At 37.5% G+C, this 20,185-nt stretch overlaps 1 protein-coding gene across 2 annotated transcripts in view; it reads right to left on the bottom strand.

The window, feature by feature from the left end:
* The window catches only part of LOC140923550 (uncharacterized), a 64,804-nt gene extending 45,382 nt beyond the window's left edge, over window positions 1-19,422 (bottom strand). The window contains exons 1-3 of one of the 2 annotated variants that reach the window (XM_073373634.1): window positions 19,239-19,422; window positions 11,447-11,521; window positions 3,126-3,352 (exon numbers count right to left, since the gene is read on the bottom strand). In XM_073373634.1, the coding sequence (XP_073229735.1) occupies window positions 3,126-3,320 (195 nt within the window). In that variant the 5' untranslated portion in view covers window positions 3,321-3,352; window positions 11,447-11,521; window positions 19,239-19,422. Of the gene's footprint in view, window positions 1-3,125; window positions 3,353-11,446; window positions 11,522-11,898; window positions 11,975-19,238 lie in introns of those variants that run through there. The other variant, XM_073373627.1, reaches the window with a different exon arrangement.
* Window positions 19,423-20,185: the final 763 nt, after the last annotated feature.

Genomic DNA, 20,185 nt, shown 5'->3' with positions numbered 1-20,185 from the left:
CCATGTTTACTGTGAAGTGGTGTAAGCTACATAAAAAGGTACAGTGGAACCCTGCTCTACAAAGACCCGCTTAAAACAGACCTCCATACATTTGGTCACGAAGAAAAGCTCACATATTTTCTCTAAAATTAATCCACTGAATACCGACACTGATAAATATGGACAAAAGGAAATTTTCTATTTCCCGAGTCACAAATCTCATATTTCATCAACCTCCCTTTAAGGACACTGTTTATCTGTGCTCTACCTTTGACTGAGTATCTTACAATGTACCTATATTATATGGATACCTACAAACAGCAACATTACAAAAATGTTAATTATGACCTTCAGAGGTTCTGCCTAATGTTTAGTCTACCTGGCTGAGTCACAAATTTCGTGTTTTAGGCGTCAAGATAGTAGGGTAAGGGCATCGAGAAAAGTTGCACAAAAACCGAAGGGGAGCTGGGTAGAGACAAGTGAGTAGGGCCTGTAAGCATTTTAAATTATTTTCAATACCTCATGCCAGTATATGTGATAACTTCTACACTTATCTTGAAATAATTATCCAGCTGGTGCCAGTCAAGTTGTCCTGCCAAACCTATTCTAGCTTGGAAACAACCAATTTTAGAAACTTGGCCCTTAATTAATGCCGATGAATTTAAGATTAGTTTCAGCTCTCTACATTAACCAGTTGTTTAGTTTGCATGTAAACTTACTGCCATTTGTTTTCCATCTGGAATTACATAATATGCTTTGGTATATGCACGAAGATATAAAATAGGACAGTGAGACAGAAAAAAAGCATTAAGGGAACAGAAAGAAAGAAATCAGAGTTTTCATGATACGATCTTTGCAGATACTCACCCATCCAGTTCTTAAATCCATCTTTCAGGGTACAATTTGGGGAATCACAAGGTGTCTACTTGTAGTTTATTTTATAAAATATCTCTTTTGAGAGGACAAAAACTCTATTTGACCAGACAGTGTCCATTGACCAGCTGTTATTTCAACCCCTATGCACTGGTCCCAGATGTAAAATACTGCACTGTGTTGTACTTCTGGTTCCAGTACACTTGGGCAGTGACTCCCAGAGAAATCAATAGAGCAAAAACACAAAAACTTAGAATCTATGGTCAAGTTGTACCTGTCATAAGACTTAATTAGTTTACATGTATGAATGCTACACTGCTGAATACAGAATCTTAAAAAGGGTGAAATAAAAAAATTTTAAAACATCTGCACGTCTGGAACAGTCATCCAGGCCTATCAACCATCTATCAACCCCCCCTTTTCCACTAACATTTACTTTTTATCTCAGCACCTGTTGCTTGCCGATTGGACAACTCATGATGAAAACGCATTGCTAGCTTTACTGGCTGCTCTACTAGACCTGGGCTATCAAATAGCACTTTTGTTGTGCCCTGCGTAAGTTCTACAATTACGAAGACATTAAATGCTTGGTTTACATTTCCACAGTGGAAAAGAGGAACACTCCTGTATAACTACAAGGAAAGTTTGCCTTTTGGGGGGAGGGGTAAGGAGGGTTCAGTATTTGAAGATTTAAAAGTTGAAAAGTTGAAATTTTCCTATATTTACATGAGATTATTAAGATTTACAATTCAGAATTGCTGAAAGTACTTTCCTAAGTTTTTACATTATGGAAAATGAATCATTCAAAACTATACCATCAACTAAAAGTAGGAAAATAAGAATATTAACAATCTAATGCACATATTTTCACAATCACCAATCAATCAATTGGAAATAACTATTCTTAAATGAAACATGCATGCCACACAATTTGAAATAAGGTTATGCAAAGGTTTGATGCGTTAAGTCACAAGGATTATTGATACACTCTAAAATACTCATTTTTAATTTGTTTCTCATACCTTAATTACAGTAGCAATTAAATTTAAGCGGGTTGAGACGGACTGGTGGAAATTAAAATAAGCTAATTTATATGTAAATATCCTGTTCAGTTTAACAACTTTCAAAAACGGTACAGACGGCTAGAGCAAACATAGTACATTCATGCCACTCCGCCGTGATACTGTATACTCGTACGATATATTTTACATCATTTCATTTTCATGTCGAAAATAATCAAACATATCAGACATTTTATGAAGTTTTGTTTTAGTCGCTTTGTTGGGTCTCGCGTGTCATAAATGAAGGTAAAGTACCACAAAAACCACCAATTACGAAAGCTTTCAAGAATTTCAATTGCTTTTCGCGACCTATCATGCATTAAATAACTAGAAAAACATTCTTAGTTCGAAAGTGACTTGGATCTCGATAAGCCTTTCTAAAAGGGAAAATGACGTCGCATTCAGGGACGCAATTTGCAATTCGGCTAGATATTGAAGACATTTGCAGCAAGGATCGACATCATTATGCAAAACCTTTAAAACATGTACACTGTATTCACTGTATATACAATGGAAGGGATTGCAGACAGGAAAACGGCTATTAACTTCTGGAAAATGACGTTCAAGAGGTCGACATTTTTATTACAGAGCCGCTTAAAATCGCAAAATCACGATATTTAATGCCGATCATCTGGGTGTTTATAATAGTTTGCGAATCCTTTGCAAGTGTTCTAAATGGATTAATGTTGCTGTTTATAGACTGAACTTCCCGCTTTTTGTCTTTTCAAGTTGGTATGTATCTCTCACTCAGTATGTTGCCACTCTTGTATGTCTTATCACAACATACAACTTCACTTGAAATATGCAAGCCCACACCGGAGTGGAATCATCATGTTTAGGAAAACATTTCCGCATGAAACCGTCAGTTTAATAAACTAATTCAACCCCAGGAAACGAAATACAAGTTTTCCGACACAAACAAAGCTAAATCAGTCTGAAAACTCTGCAGAATCGATGACAGACGTTTTGAAATGAACATGCCGCAAGTGAAATTGAACTCTGCATTATAAGCTCCATAGTCAGCTGAAATGTTCGGACACAAACTTTAGTTAAACGCAAATTAGGTGCTTTCCGACAAACATCAAACAGACTACTAAACAAACATAGAGAGCTGCGTTGTACTTCTGAATACAAGCTTAAAGCTGCAGCAACTTTAAATCGTTTTTAACTATCAAAGGTAATGTCCATGAAATGAACAATTAACCGACTTACCAATCTCGGTTTTCCATCGGGGAGAATTGCCTTCACCATAAAACTCTGCCCTTGCCCTTCGTCCATGCGAAGTATATTTAATACTCCAAGCAGTGTTTGGTCAGTCATTGATCTTGTTCGGTTTAACAGCGGGATCGTGGACGTAAATGAAAGTTTTCGCTGTCTTGTCTTGGTGCTTGCGCTGGTAGCCGCCATATTGATGCACGAATTCCCGGTCCTCCGATGGACTGCAGTCAGAACAACCGAGAAGGAAAAAGAGTCAGCCTTCCTTTACAAAACGGATCCATAAATAAATGGCCGTATTTGCATTTATGAACATTTCCAAATCTCTGACCCACTAATCGCCAGCATACTCTACATTCGCTGGTTAATTCTGTTTTGACGCGATTATTTGTCAGTCACTTGACTCAGCCGTGCGCACTGGTCCGTGAACTATGTGCAAAACAATGAGGGTCCGGTCGATTTATCAGCAATTTGATACGCCCTGAAGCTCTCTCTATTCGTGAAAATCAGAATTTGGCGTTCATAAGGAAATTACAATCAACATCCTTTAAACAAAATGTTTCGGTTTCCTGTAAAAAAAAAAAAAAAGCAGACACACATCCTTTGTCACTTTTCGCTTTTGAATGGGTGTGTTTCCGCCCCGGCCTATACCCACCGGGAATGAAAAATAAACTTTGGGAAAATACCGTAAAAAAAAACCTCTCTCTTTTTTCTTTTTTCCCTATGGCTGTCTTTATGTCAATTATTATTATAATTTTGCTTTCATTGCTCTCAATTGTTATATAGCATCAACAAGCAATTATAAATCTACAATAACGAAGTTCGAAAATTCCAAAATTCTTGCAAGCTTATATAATTTTGTTCGTAGGTAAGGAGACCTGAAATCTGAACACTAAAATGAGAAATATTAAAATTAAAAAATTCCTTTATTCCTAAGGTAATTCCAACAACAAAAACGACATACAAAATTTTCTTTTACTCCTTTCAGCATATAAAATGTGCCTACCGCAAAAAAGGAGAGGCGACCCGCAAATACAATCGCTGCGATTGAGTATCGTTCAGAGACGACAACTGCAAATATGATGACAAACATAAAATGATACCAATTCTAACGCTTAAAACAATATCACAAATTGACCTATACCGATAAATTGCGTTAACATTGTTATGAGGAATAATTTCACTCCTTCATCCTGTTTATCTACGATTGTTCGTTGTTTTCAAATAAAATAAATGCATGTTTGAGCCCCGCCTTGGAATGTGTTGCGTGGTCATCCGGTCCAATTATAGCCTGGCAAGCCCAGGGGTTACTGGCCCTGCTGGCCAAAAACAAACTTCGATCAATAACAAAACCTGGCCGAGAACATGAAGTCTTCTGGGCTTCGTCAGAAACAGAAAAAAAAGGAAAGAACAACCGACAGCAGAGGCACAAAAACAGCTGCAATGGACCAAGTCAATAGGCTAAGAGCAGTCTCTTATTTTTCTTTTAAATCAAATGCAGTTTGCATAATTTTACTTTTTCACTCCCAGCGCGTGGCTCTACCGGCCAAGTGAGGAAAACACCATCAAAATTTATGAATAAAACCCTTCGCTAATTCAGTATAAGATGGAAAACGCTTAAGTAAGAGCAACTACATAGTGGCCACTTCCTATTCTCTCTAGCAGGAGAAGTTTATACGCGGTTGTGGGCTCCAGTTTCAGTCTTTTCTATTTATAGCACGTGGCATGCGTAAATAAAGGGCGTAGTCGTGGTGCGGTCGTTTTAAGATCGGTTTGTAAGGTACATTTTACTTATCAAAATTACACGTCAATTATTGACCAAAAACGCTGGTCAGAACAAATCAAGGGGAAAAATAATAACCGATAAGTTAGTTGGTTTTTCCTTTCCAAACGTAGACCAAAACAATCAAGGGAGAAATACTATTTAAAAAAGTGCGGTTCTTACGTTTCTTCTGGCTTAGCTACCTAAATTGTTTATCATTCGTTAACTCTGGCGGATAGAAGAAGGAAAGATAAAGGATCTGTGTGAAAATAAAGAACGGGCTTCGTTTGCGTTCTAGGAGAGACTAATGCTATCATTTCCCGAGTTAAATGTCAAAACTTACCTCCATTCTCTAGGCAACAGACATGCAGAGGAATGATAAATTACACAATAACTTAAATGATGATGGTGAAACAAAAGCTGATTAACAGCTAGAAAAAGAACTCGAGATTTCTTTCGGCAGATAATTAACGAAAGGCGGGCCCTTGACTCAACTGTCATTAGGTAGCGAAATGAAAGTGAGGAGTAATACAGAAAGCTGGCATGGACTGGTGGAAACATGGAGGCGGGAATAACGCCATTTATTACCATCGCGGGCGCAAAGGAAAAGAGAAGTGATGACGTCACAGAAACTAAATTTGGGAAATTATGGTATTGGTTGGCATATCCAGAATGAAAAAGATGAAAAACGTTCACTTGCTAACAATCAGCTTCTTACTGCAAATTGGTGGGGAGATGCTCCGATGACTCCATATAAATCCTTCTAAAATGGGCCTGGATTTATTAGAATTAGATTAGACATCATGTCAGTTAGCGGTTTACCTCAGTCCATCTCAGTGCCAAATTAAAGCTTCGATGCCAAAAAAACCTAAAGTGGCGCAAGGTTTACCTAGGCAAAGGCAAAGACCAAAGGCGTCTGACCAACCAGTGACAGTATACTGACAAAGAAGCACTTACGGACATATAGCTGAATGAAATTCTCTTGCCTTGAATAATTGCTTCCCAATGAGATACGTTCGGTAAATGAACATATCACCTGTCTATATCGACGAAACCTACTTTGAGTTCGTGTAACATCGCAGAGTATTTTGCATCGAAAATAGGAGGCTAAAACTTTACGATATTTGAAAGAACGAGGACCACACAAATGATTTTCGTAATTCTAAACCGGTTCTAGAAAACACTTAACGAAGGTCTCCTTAATCGTCTCACCGAGGTTTTAAAACTCACTTAAGATCACATATGTTTATACACTGCCTTAAATCATCGCTTCGTCTCTAATGGCCGAGTCCTCGAATTGTCTTTATCCATAAAAAGGTTCTTAAGGCATGTTATGAAAATACAGGGCTAATATAAGTCATTATTTGAGCACTACAGAAAGCCAATCTGTGAAAAATAATCGCCGAGTTGAAAGATACTCCCCTCGTACAAATACCAGATCAAGTTAAGAATGTCGTGACATATACAGCTTAAGATAGCAAAGTCGCAAGTATCACTCGAAATTTCTTGTTTACTTCAATGATAATATCGATAGGAGGTGCCCTAAAGAAAACAAACTTGGTCTTTGAGGTTTTACAATAATACTGGTCAGGAATGTTAGCTAATGTTGTTGTTTTAAGTGGGTCAATCGCGTCGACTTAGACCTCAGGTAAAGTTAGTAAAAAGATGAGAGAGCGTGAACAGCATTGGTTAGAATTTCGATGGAAGATCGTCAAACCCCCGTCTTTTCCACTTGTCAGCTCAGCGGCTCTACCCTGAATTAAACCAGCGAGAGTGTTACTAAAAACGTCGTAATGCTGATTTATTTGGTAATCAGCCTAAACTTTAATAGAGGCTATATTTGGTTGAACGCTATTTTAGAAGCTACTAAGAAAATCGCAAGATTTAGAAGCAGCGTGGGCATTTTGCAAGGGAAGGTTTCAGTTCTTGTAAAGGCGTCGTCGGACTGACAAGCATTTAGAGTTGCGCTTTTTCAAACAGCACTAAGCTAAGCTGCATTCCACAGATGATCATTATTACTCAGCATATGGTTTCCATCACACAGTGTTGAAGTTTTTACAAATTGTGGGATAAATGAAAATGAATGTTTTCGGCAATTCAAGGAAATGTATTCCATTTTTGTCCATAGTCATCATTGAGGTATGGTAGAGTTAGTTCCGCGGCGGGAAAAAAAACAACAAATCTTTCCGTAAAATCAAGTTGGGTCCGAACTAACCATCTATCCGATTTACGGTGACCATGAAGGATCATAGTTTACTTGATTCCTAAGAGCGAAGCGGTTGTTTTCAAGCCTTCATTTGTTTTACTCAAACTTTTCACAATCATAGTTAGCTGAGAGCGGACAAATCTAGCCTAGTGTTACAAAATAAGTAAAAAAAAAGGGCGGGGGGGACCATTACACACTGCTATATTTATGTTCACAAGAACAAACTGGTGTTTTGTATTCAGAGATCAAAATGTTGCTTTCAATGAGTGGTGAGGCTAACAAAGGTCGTAACTGCTGAGGTCACTGAAGGTCAAGCCCTTTTTTCATGTAGCTCCTGTAATCACTTCACCAGAGTTGTTTTGTTTCACTAATAAAACAAACCGACTAAATTAACTCCAGCACATCCAGTTGATTCTGTGAATTCATGGTTTTTCTCTTCCATACTGAGCAGGTAAAAAAGTGCGCTTAGTTTCATATATCTTCAGTACTCCAAAGGCACGTCCAGTTTAGCAGAAGAATGCAACCACTTCTTTTTATCCGTAGGCGAGAATGCCTTCCTTGCATCAGAGAAACTAACTGAAACTTTTGGTCTACGCAGCACATCCGACTTTTTCATTCCAATCTTATCTTATCATGGTCATGATGAACCGTTCGAGTTTAAGCCTGTCCTCTGTTCAGATGTTCGTAAAGTGATTATGGGCATACCCAACAGTAAAGTCCCAGCATATGACAAAGTGTCCGTCTCCGTCATCAAGGACTGCTTGCCTCATATCCTCCCTTTTATCGAACTACTCCTATGTTGATTACAATAAACGTTTTATTTCCTTTGCAGCAAACGAAAAAGTAGACGCCCTAAGTCAGATTGTTAACTATCTCAATGGTGTAGCAGAGTGGTGTTGTAGGTTTTCTTGTGATGATTGTAAATTAATATTGAAAATCCCAATTTGGAACATGTTAATAAACTTATTGTATTGTATTGTATTGTATTGTATAGTTGTCAGTAAAGATATAGAGTAGATTAATCATGAGTTTAGAGAAGAAGCCATCAGAAAATGGGTACACCGTGACCTGGTACCAATTCAGTTTGCAGGACTCCACAACTTGTCAACTGTAAATGAAAATTGCTTCTACAAAAAGCTCAGGATTTGGATGTCATAATTTTGTTCGATTTTCTTGATAGGCTAAGGTCTAGCCATTTATACTAAAACCGGTATTTTTTAAACCAGAACGGCATTGTTCAAGGAGCATTACAACCTGCACCTTTAATAGAGAAAATACTGGTTTGTTCTTGTAAACTGTGTTACATGACGGAAGCTAATCAGTAGAACTCATGCATTTCAGTCAGATTTTGTTTTTTGTTTTTTTCAACGAGCATGTACTCTCAAGGAATGCTTCCATAGACAGGGAAATACAAACACGACAATAGAAGGTGCTTTGCAAGAATTGCGGATAGCTATGCATTTGCAGATGTTGATATTGGAAAGACACATATTCAAACAATCTCACGCAGCTGGTTAATAATTTCAATAATTTTCAATTGGAATTTCCATTAAGAAAATAATGATTGTTTACTTTGTTATAACGACAATTTGCGGGTTTGATAACAAGGGCACTTATGCCGTGTTTGTCACAGAAGGAGACCGGTCTGATGCGACGAATTTCAATTAATTTTTTAATGCAATGCCTAGCGATGCACCAAATCCTCGCGATTAACACAGATTTTGCTGTTGTCGTTCAGTTATTCAAGATGGTCAAGAAAGTTTGCAATATTAAAATGATTAGTTCATATAATTGCCTAAAGAAAGGTCCTACAATAAAATTCCGAAAATGAGCTCCAGGGCTTATATTTTTAAAAGGTAGGACTTATCATAGAAAGGAAATTTACATTTCAAAATGGGCTTAGTTTGTAAAAGGGAGGGAAATATATAGTTATGTCAGCAATTTTCAATGTACAAATGACGAAGTAATATTGGCGCACAAAGAATGGGCACACTATTTCCAACGTCAAAACCACAAGCAATGAACTCTGTTTCTTTTAATGGGATTCCCTCAGTGGCTAATGCAGATGTCGAGGATTGTCAGGTAAGGTCTAGCCTGTTCACAGACCTTCTATTTTCTCTGGACAGCCTGGGTAAGGAAGCAACAAGGCCCACTCATCCAGACCTTAAGATAAGCTGGGAACGGCCTGCACACAAAAATAATTCCTTTCGACCCTGTGGGCCTCGTTTCATGAATCAAATATAAAAATAAGGGGAGGTAACGACCCCTGAGGCCTCTTTGACTGTACTCTGGATTTTAGTTTGTTGTTCGCATTGTATCTTATAGTGTACAAGGCACAAATGTAATAACTGGTCACAAATGTAATAAAGGTCACAATTGTAATAACATTTGGTCACAAATGTAATAAAGGTCACAAGTGTAATAACATTTGGTCACAAATGTAATAAAGGTCTCAAGTGTAATAACATTTGGTCACAAATGTAATAATTGCCAACGTAACAATTTAAAAAGTGTAACTCCGCTCTGAGACATAAATTAAAGGTAATATAATATAACTTTGAAGACTGAATTGTGCAGGGCAAAGATGACTTTCAAATCATATCTAAAAAAAGGACATTTCAGTCAAAAGGGCCTAAGAAAAACGTAAAGAACGGCGGGAAGTTGAAGAGAACCAAAAGAACTAGGGAGGGAGATAGCGAAAGGCAAAACTTGAGTGGACGGTGAAAGTCTTTTGTCCGAGCTTCGCAAGCTATTATTAAGCTTTGGGAACAGCACGACCAGCGTAATACTCGACAGGTATGCAAAGTTTCGGATAGTTTGGAACCTTTAATTTTAAGCGAGATAGAGGCCGGAGAATGCCTCAAATAGCTCTTCTTAATGGCATCAGACGGACGGCTGCGAAGGAGACCAGAATTGGTTAAGCACGATAGGTTACCCAATCTTGATTCCCACTCAGTGACATACTCGTGATATCCCCTAAGGAAAGAGTTTACCTATACAATTTCCTGTGACATTTTAACTATTCAGCTCACCTTTGATTTGATGTGATATCTTTCGAAATTTTTTAAATTTTTAAAAATTTATACTCGTGCACAGTGTGGTCTAAAAGCGTAGAAGAGAATGCCCTCTGTGGGATTTTAGATTTCGTTGTGATTTTTGTTTTAGCTTAGTTTAGATGTTTATTACAATTGTGACCAAATGTTATTACACTTGTGACCTTTATTACATTTGTGACCAGTTATTACATTTGTGCCTTCAACTTCGACAGTGCTAGTCGTTTCTCGAAAGCTTTGCTTCGTTTACAGCTGATAGCAATTGCCAGGTATAAGCCTCGGGGGCGAGATGCGAAGAGGATTCTTTTCGGAGTTTAAAGGTATATCCGGGGACGTTAGTGGTTCATTTCAGTTTGAAGCACACACAGATGAGAGTACATAGCAATTCCAAGAATTCTGTACTTGAAGCCCCAGCAAAAGGCTTATGATCATGAACTCGTTGAAAAAATACAATTTTAATTCCCAAGTAAAATAATTACATGAAATATAAAATTTGCTGATGTTGAATTTTGTAGCGTCAAATGACATGAGTCGTAGTCCTTAAGAGAGGATTGATTATTACGTAAGACGTCACAGATCGTAATCCTAATCGAGATCCTAATCGAGTTCTGGCCAGCGACTGTGGTAGTTATAATCTCTTGTAAATCGAAACGGTCCGTCTTTGCTGCGATACGGATTCTTTTTTGGTGGCGTTCAAAATCATCTTGAGTAAATTAACTGAGAGAAAGAAGAAGTAACCATGGTAACCAAAAGCCAATCAATAGGCTCCGCTGTAAACTATAAAGGATGAAGGATAGTTTGTGATGCAGGAAATTAACGTGGATTGCAAACGAAAACGTTTAAAATTTCGGCGGTTTCAATTTTCAGAAGAAACCGAAGACCTCTCATGACTGGACACCATTTCTGAGTAAAATACCTCACAGGCGATTCTTGGCAGTTTCTTGAAATGCTTATGGGAATGAATGAATGAATGAATGATGTACCAGGCAACCGTCAACGCTGAATACAGTCGACTCTCTCTTAACGGACACCTCCCTAAAACGGACACCTAGAGTTGGTCCCTGCCTTTCTTTACTCCCTTTATTTGACTCTCTACAAGACGGACATCTCTTTAAGACGGACACTTACTGCCGGTCCCAAAGGTGTCCGTCTTAGAGGGAGTTGACTGTAATGCCGGCCCAGACCACAATCTGAATCCGCTAATCAACCGGCGATAATTTTCGCAACAGAAAGATGACCGCCGTCCTTCATTGATACAATCTAATATTTTCTAACCTTAAAACAACAAGCGGCTCACCTTCATGTTGGAGCTTAGCTGTTTCGGCTGCTGTACCATTCGCTTGATGCTTTGACTTCTCAATTAATTGCAATGCTGCGAGTAAAAATGCACTGCTGTGAGTATCTTGTGATTCTTTCAAATGACACTTGCTGGAGTTGTTATCCCAATTACCTTTGTGAATTTAAGGCGATGATTTATAGTCTAAGAAAACTGCAACGAAATGAGTACCAGACATTCACTTGGAGAATTCTTAAAGGAAACAGGGAGCGTAAAACTCGTTCAAAGGAGACAGATTCACTGCTGATCTCAGTAAAATACTTGCCTAGAACACTGCCGAGACAAGACTGACCTTTAAAGAAAAATTGAAACTCGCAAGCGATAATACTAATCGATCCCAAGTGACGTATGAAATACCTTAACTGAAAACGTACAATCCTGTTTGAAAAAAGATAAATTTACCAATAACTTACTGTTCTGTAGATAGCAAATTATGGCCGAGCAGGCTGGCAGAGTGATTACGGCGTCTTTCATTAAAAAGATCACTTATTTCAACTTGCCACAATTTTAACTGATTATCTTCATAAACGACTTTTCCTTAATGAATAAAAAGGTAACATGTATAAGACGTTTGGCATTTACGCGTGCCAAGAAAATGACGAGATATGATCAATATTCTCAACGAGATTAGGCAAAAACGCAATAGAAATCTTGACCTTCTGTTGAAAGAATAATATGCATTTTCTTTTTTGTCTCGTTTGTGGACATTCTTGAAAATCCTTAAGCATTATCTGCCATATTTCAATGTTAAGCCGATTACAAACCCAATGATTAAGTAATGATTAGTCAAATTATCAGCGATAGAAACACACAGCTTGCTCGAAATACTAACCGAGGGTCAGCTTTTGAGCGTGAACGGAAAGCGATGTAGACAAGATGACGTTGGAATTGTTTTGTACATATTGATTTATTAGAAGACATAAAATAACCACGTTACTCCACTTTAAGGCCAAATACACTTAAATAATATCGAGATCATTGCCTTTCAGTATTATTTTCGTTCTACGTGTGAATTTGCCGTCATTATATTTCGTGGGTACACTGTAATTTTCAGGGAGTTATAATAACTCCTCTAGTGGGGCTAATTTAACTCCTTACAGTGGAGTTATTTTTCGTGGAGTTACTTTAACTCCAAAAAGGAGTTTAAACAACTCTTTTTCAGGAGTAAAAGTGACCCCAGATATTGAGGAGTTAAAATAACCCCAAAAAAGGAGTTATCCTGTACCTAAAATTTTTACCCCACTTTCAGAGTTAAATTAACTCCAAAAAGAGTAAAAACAACCCATGTAAGGAGTACAAGTAACCCCATTTCGGAGTAATTTTAACTCCAGACTGGGAGTAAAAAGAACTCTTTTTCAGGAGTAAAAATGACCCCAAATTCGGAGTTAAATTAGGAGTTAAAATAACCCCAAAAAAGGGGTTATCCTGTACCTAAAATTTTTACTCCATTTTTGGAGTTATAATAACTCCCTAAAAATTACGGTGTATCTGTAAAAGTATTGATCTGTTGATAATAATAACTTAGGTAGCATATCCCACCAAGTTTTCTCGAAGATTTTCCTTACCGATGGAGGATCTCCTTTTATATCATCTTAATTGACGAAGAAATCTAAATCTATACAGAAATTCAAAAGGGGTGAAAATTTCTATTTTTTGTTGTTGTTATTCGTTGCCTTCTTCAGTTTGAGACAAACAAGAAAAACGAATATCCAGAAACAATTATCAATATTTATCGGGATCAAGTTCTAGAAACAGCAATTAGCTGAGCAGTGTTTTGTAGAGAAAAACAACTGATTCAATACAAATACTGAATCTTACTAATGAACTCAACAACCATACAATGCAAGCCGTAAGAATAAGGGGCAAATATGAATTTTATCCCGAATTTGAATAGCAACTTTGCACAGCATAATAAACAAGCTGGAATACAAGGCAGTTTTGCTCAAAATCCTTCATAGTAGAATATTTCATGCACATACTTCTAATTTAAAGCACTTTGTGGGCACAATAGCTCATAATAAAAAACACAAATGAAAATTAAAGCACTGCTTGGTAACGACAGTATTTGTTGGAAGGGGTTATGTCACGAGGACATTATTCCGTGTCGTTTTGGGTCAATTTTAAAGTGGTGAAGTCATTACTTAGTGTTTTTACTCGCACATGAAATGCCCCTGTAGCGTTATAAAAAAGATGCCAAACAAACTTCATCAGGGAGCACTAACTATAATAGTTTTTGAATAGCTTTTGCGGGCATAGCATTAAAACTTGAAAAAATGTTCGCAACTTTCTCCATTTTTTATCCATGTCTATCGACATCCGTTGCAACAGAAGACAGGAAACAGTTTCATTCCCAAATATAGTCGTAAATAACAAAACTGGACCATTATTTTGGGAATTCAATTGATGAGAAAAAAGTTTGAGCTTTTTGAAAAGGGGCAGATAGCGTGGCATAGCATGTTTTAGCTTTCAGCAGCAATATCCGCTGAATATCGATATCTAGCCCTAATCCTTAACTAACGGCAAGCAATTCTGTCTACATGAAGTCACAAAAATTTGTGTCTCATTTGAAGTACCTAGTATGTTCCCACCCTCTTCCAGCAGAATCTCCTTTCTTTTCTTCTTGATCAGGAGCCGCCGGATTGGCTCTTGATCGACAGAAGGACGCAGCAGGTAGGTACGTCGCTAAGTTCCGAGTTTTCTCGCATTACTGGACATAAGGCAGTAATGACAGCGGTCAGCGAGAAAGGTGGCGGTAATTTTTGAGCTTCGTGCGCATTTGTGCTTCAGTTTTCTTGCTGATCAGTAATTTGATTTTATTTATGCTGATGTCAACTAGCTACCTGGCTCAGCTAGCCCCCATGGTTATTCCAGGCAGCCAGTACTCTAATTTTACTTGTAATATTTTCATTATTTATTATTTATTTATATCATTATTTGTTATTTATTTTTGAGCAAGAGTGAGTACAAATAAAGATTGTCGTTGTTGTTGTTGTTATAAATGTACATTTTATATGTTTTATAGCATGATAATTTGAACACAAGGAAGTAAGAAATGAATATGTTTTAGCGTTATTTAGTTTTCCTTACCCTGAAATACATTTACTGCATGATGATTTAAACAGAATTGACTCTCGACACATTTTGTATATTATTACTTCTTTTCTCAATCTCCCTAGAACGTTTGTCAGTTACCTGAAATTACGCTAAGGTCTTAAATCAACATTTAATCTGTTTATAACTGGAAATGAGTCAGTAAACAGTTGGTTGCATAGCTGTCTGAGGGACGAGCCATTAAAAAAGTTATGGTGGGAGGGGGGGGGAGGGGGATTTTCCGGGGACATCAATTTGTTTCCTTAACATTTCTCTTGTATGAACTATTTTAGGCTAGTGCATGAATATTGTTTAGGGTTACTTGGCACGCATGAATTTTTACGTTTAATTATCCCTTGCGAGAATATTTTTTATTGTACTTCGCCCCTCCCCCCCCCCCCCCCCCCCCATAAGCTTTCTATTGGTCCGTCCCTAATCACAAATTAATAAAGTGTGTATTAAATGCAATCATATCAGATTATATTGAAAATTATGTATCCTATTACTAAATACAAAAGTTCGTTTTGTACCTAACATTGAAATATAGTGTATTGTTAACTAGTTCAGTAACTTCGGGTCGACCTCTTTATCTATTGAATGTTGTAGATAACGTTGCGAGAAATCTGAGCTTAATTTAGAAGTATCTAAAAGATTCATGTCCCTGTGCTATGCTTTTTTATGGGACCGTCAATTATACACTGCGGTGGCCTTGCATTAATGTTTTTCAACGAGTAAGAAAGCTTTACCGCCAATCATACATAGCCATTCAAACTGAAACAAAGCAAATATTTTTAAAGAAGAAACGTCCTCCCCGCCCTAATGTGTATTTTTCTCTCTTGGTCAGAAGCCATACCACTTCCCTTTCTCCCCTTCGATTCCCTCCCCTCCCCTTGCCCCCAAAATAAATGATGAAGCCTGTCATGCAATAGAAGAAAATTACAAAAGCTTTTCCATTAAATTTAATTTCTGAGGGATTATGGTAATGCCTTGCTTTATATATATACAAGATGAGACCATCCGATTACAGATGAACATTATTGTTCACTCGATCTCTGTTAATCAAATATTATTGAAAGCTTCCTTGATTTTTTTTTCGGTATGTTGCCAGGGATGTGTAGAGGATCAACAAATCTATGGACTTGGTAAATTCCGTAATTATTAGATCCCAGTATGAAAGGCTACTGTCGCCTTAAACTCAGTGGTGTTGTAGGTCGAGAGAATATTTTTTGATTTATGGGTAGGTCGCTTCCAAATTTCACCTAATCTAATTGTAAATCTGATAGAATGTTTTATAAGTTGAGGGTGCGTATTCTTTATGGATTTCAGATGATGACGTTGAATCGTGACTACGAAAATACTGAGTTATGTATTTGATTAGAAAAAAGTGGCTGAAAGTTGCAGAAAGTGTTTTCGTTAAATATCTAAATGAAAATAACACCAAAGCTTCATTGTTCAAAATTGTTCAAAAACATCTATCGGAAGGATCTCAATAATCTGGAAATGAAATAATCTTGTTTACTATTTCTTAAATCTTTGATTGATTCTAATTACGAAGGATATGTGTTCTATAAATCAGTAAATAGAGAGAGTCAGTCTCAATGTCTGAGAGGATAGGAAGTGCCTGACGTTAAAAAGGATGCTAGTTTCTTTCGTTACTCATAATATGGTTACCGATGTTTTTTTTTTTTCACGTGATCGAGAGGGCTCCGAGTACAAGAATTCATATTTTAAAAACAGCAAAAGAGGCATCATACATACGACTTTTTCATGGCAGATATGAAAACTAAAACAAAACTGAATGCAAGGCTGACACTATGGCAAATGGCTGATTTATTTGGGGCCAATATATTTCAGCTAACAAAATTAGCCTTTCTCAGGGCCAGAGAAATAGGCCCTTTACCATATTGCCAGCCTTGCATTCAGTTTTGTTTTAATTCCCACTTCAAGTGAGTCTGGTTCTGGCATCTCTACATTAGAGATCCGGCAAGAAAGAACAAGCGGGTTTTATTTAAGTGTTGAGTTGACCTCTGCATTCAAAGGTTTTTTGAAAACTAAGCTACGGGTTGAGAAAATGCTATTAGGGTGAATGTCGTCTGAACAGTTTTGGGCGAAGATTTCGAAAATCCATTTCATAGCTTTTAAATGTAGTCACAACGCTTGCCTGTCTCAACTGAGAATGTTGATCTTTATCTCATGGTTCGTCCGAGAGCATAAACCGTCAAGAGCTTGTTTCCGTCAAAACACTTAAAACTTTCCGGATCTTCTTATCCAACAATCAATAGATATATCCAATTTTCCACTATACCCCAAACTTACGTCACTCATAATTAAAGGTACCACTGAAAAATAGTTTTACGGAAACGGAAATGAAGTCTTTAGAGGTGTATCTTTTACAAGAGTGTCAATTGTTCCAATGCGTCCTCTAAATAATTTTAAAAAGTTTTGCTTTCTGCAGTGCCCCTTCCACAGGCTTTCCCATGGTTTATTGGGGAGCACTGAACAAGCGAGAAGCACGAGAGCTGGAGACGAGCGAGAAGCGCCAGAGGGGATGATGGGAGCGAGCACTTTCCTTGATAAATCTATTAGGGAGCTAAGCAAAGACACACGTCAACCGGAAATGAGCTCTTTCCTTATCTAACATGCCTTGACGCTACCAAATTTGCACTGCTAAGTTTCTTTCCTCTTATACGGAAAATTTGCCCTAAAAGCTCGGCACAATCTCCGCCCAAGAATGCAACAAGTCCTCCTTCCGGATGACGTTTTTGTTGACTAAAATATCGCCTAAAAAGTGATCACAAGCGACTGGGGACGAGGCAGCTTCCTGCATGTAAATCTGGGAAGTGTGGATAAATTCAATCACAAAATTAGAAAATACTGCATGCAGCCGAGGATCATTGGCTAGGGTAAGCTCTTTTTGGATCAGACCACTTCGCCAATTAGATTAGACGATGGTTATTACAATCCCTCTTAAGAGACTGGCTCTCTTCTCCAATTCTTTCCATTTCTTTTCTCTTAACTCAAGCTTAGCTTTGAAGAACTTGCTTTAACGCAATGCGGCGGAATGACAGAGATAACTTAGTACAGACCAGCCCCTCCCACTGATCCCTACCCACATCCCCATGACAGACAGATCTACTTCTATAATACGGCTGCCGGTCATTTAGGTGTTCGTATAGGCGATATATTTAACAAAATAAACTAAAAAGAGTTGTTAAAAGTAGTTAAAAGTAGAAGGCAAGAGCATTGATAGCAATAGTTTTCTGTGTTTTTTTTGATTTTGGATGTTTTTTTTGCAAAAACCGTGAGATTTGATCTAACGAAACATTACCTATCAGTCTGTCCTAGGAGGGGTAAGCTTAGTTTGCTGAAATTCAGAGTGACTGCAATCTGACTTCTCTCAAAGTCTAGACAAGTGTTATGTTACACAAACTAGAAGAAACCCTTTTCTTGTTAAGTTTAAAAAGCATACCAATCATGACTGCCGCTTACAAGCTTTCAGCATAATTATTGAGGTATATTTTCACGAACCGCCACGCCCCTCGTTCTACCAAGTATTAAGACACATTATGAGCAAAAAATGACTTCCGCTCTCATTTATTTTTTGGAGAGGGGTCGTATATTACATGGGTTGCAGTATTGCTCTCTTTTTATTGTTGTAATAGGGAAAGAAAATGTTTAAGGGGTTTTATTCTTCAAATCTTCCAAAGCAAGGATGTCACTGCTTTTCAAACGACTGTTCTCAGGTCATTAAAGTCGGGTAAGAGGCCTGGCCCATTAATCCGCGTCAATAATGATCAATTAAGAGCGATTTCTGAGGCAATCGTCATATCTGCATTTCATGATAAACATCGGCAAGAATCAACGAGAACTTTATCATTAAAGGCAGAACTTGAGCCAGCTAAATGGTAAACAGATCACATATAAACCAGTATTTTTCAGTCTAAAGTAACAATTATTGCCAAATGTAAATAATTTATTTGCTCATTTGCTTCACTCGCAAATTCGTGAAGGATGATGGTGCGTTTGGTGAGTTACTCCAGAGGCCGAAATCGAGTCCTAAATGGTTCGTTTCCTATAAGCGGGTAATAAAATACGAGTCGGACTATGTATAAGAAAGATAGATGAATTCAAGAAGTTAAAGATACCTCTTCACAATCTACTTGAAAGAGATCGTCGCGTTTTGTAAACAAATCAGACATATTGTTTGCATTTTACTTTCTATGAATCATTTTAGTTCGATTGTAATGAAATCTAAGAAGTGTTTCTTTGGAATTAAAAAAAGAAAGAAAAAGGTTATCTCCGCTTTTGAAATCGCAAGAATTTAAAGTTCGGCCACGAAGCAATTTGTTCCTTAAGTTCAGGAATATTCAACTGTGTCATCGTAAAAAAGGAGCAAAAGAAAATGGCCGCCGCGGAATGCGTTTTTTATTAAAGAGCCATAAGAGCGGAGATCACTTTACTGTAACAAGAACAGCTATTCAGAAAGCACTCTTAAAGGAAGATCAAACTTGAATTTGCTTCCTAAAATCGCCACCAATGCTTGAAAACAGCGTGTTCACTATTCTAGTCAACACTGAACAAATGTAGCACTGCATCACAAGTAAATTATGGTAGAGCGACTCAATTATGATTTACAAACTACGCAAAAGTGAAAGCTACTGACCTTAAATTATTCCCTTCCTTTGGATATCTTTCAACTGAGCAGAAAGAACCATATCACATTTTACCCATTCCTGAATGAGAGTCACTTCGATATCTCAATAATCCAAGTTGAAAATGTAAATCAGGCAGCGGTTTCCATCGATCAAATCTTTTTATACGAAGGTAATTAAAACAGAACAAAGAACAGTGGACACGGCGCAAATCTACTACAAACACTTATATTGTGGTATGCATAAATAGCACAACGAAGGAGGCCGACAGCTCTTAGGAACCTGAGGTATTTATGACACGAAAGAGCTTAACAGGTGTTATTTGTCAATTGATTTTCATAATTGAAAATGGTAATACAGTTCTTTCAATTGATAGGTTCAATTACGATCAATTAAATCAGCCCCAAATCTAGAAAAGTACGGCCGCGGTTTTTAGAGTCGCCGGCGGTTACGTCATCGCTCTCTTAAGACCGATTACCCAAAGGAGAAACTTAAGTCTGGCGTTTGTTCGTCTGAGAATAATTCTGAGATCTTGTATTTGTACGATCACTATAAACTTCCTCGATATACCAACTCGAATGAGATTTGTTGTTTGAGCTTTGTGATGACCGATAAAAAATGTTTTTTCACGTGGTATCACACGCCCTTGATCTGTTTTGTCTGCATGCAGTCCTGGGGTACTACAAACACTTAAAAAATATGTAATAGTCTATAAAATTCTCCGATACAACGACATTTTATTTAGGGGGAGCGGAGAGCAATATTTCATCAGAAACAATGATATTAGCTATTCGAATTCAGTGTGCAAACAATTTGCTTCTGTAGCCGAGGCACATGATCGTAGAACGGATTTAAAACTAAAATATTTTGACATAACGATTATACGTAAGTTCAAATATCTGATTCATAAACTTGATAAATTGTCACCGCTTACTTAATGACCACCCACCCACCCACA

The sequence above is a fragment of the Porites lutea genome, chromosome 1 (assembly GCF_958299795.1).
Source record: "Porites lutea chromosome 1, jaPorLute2.1, whole genome shotgun sequence".
NCBI lineage: Eukaryota > Metazoa > Cnidaria > Anthozoa > Scleractinia > Poritidae > Porites > Porites lutea.
This window is presented reverse-complemented; position numbering and strand designations above follow the sequence as displayed.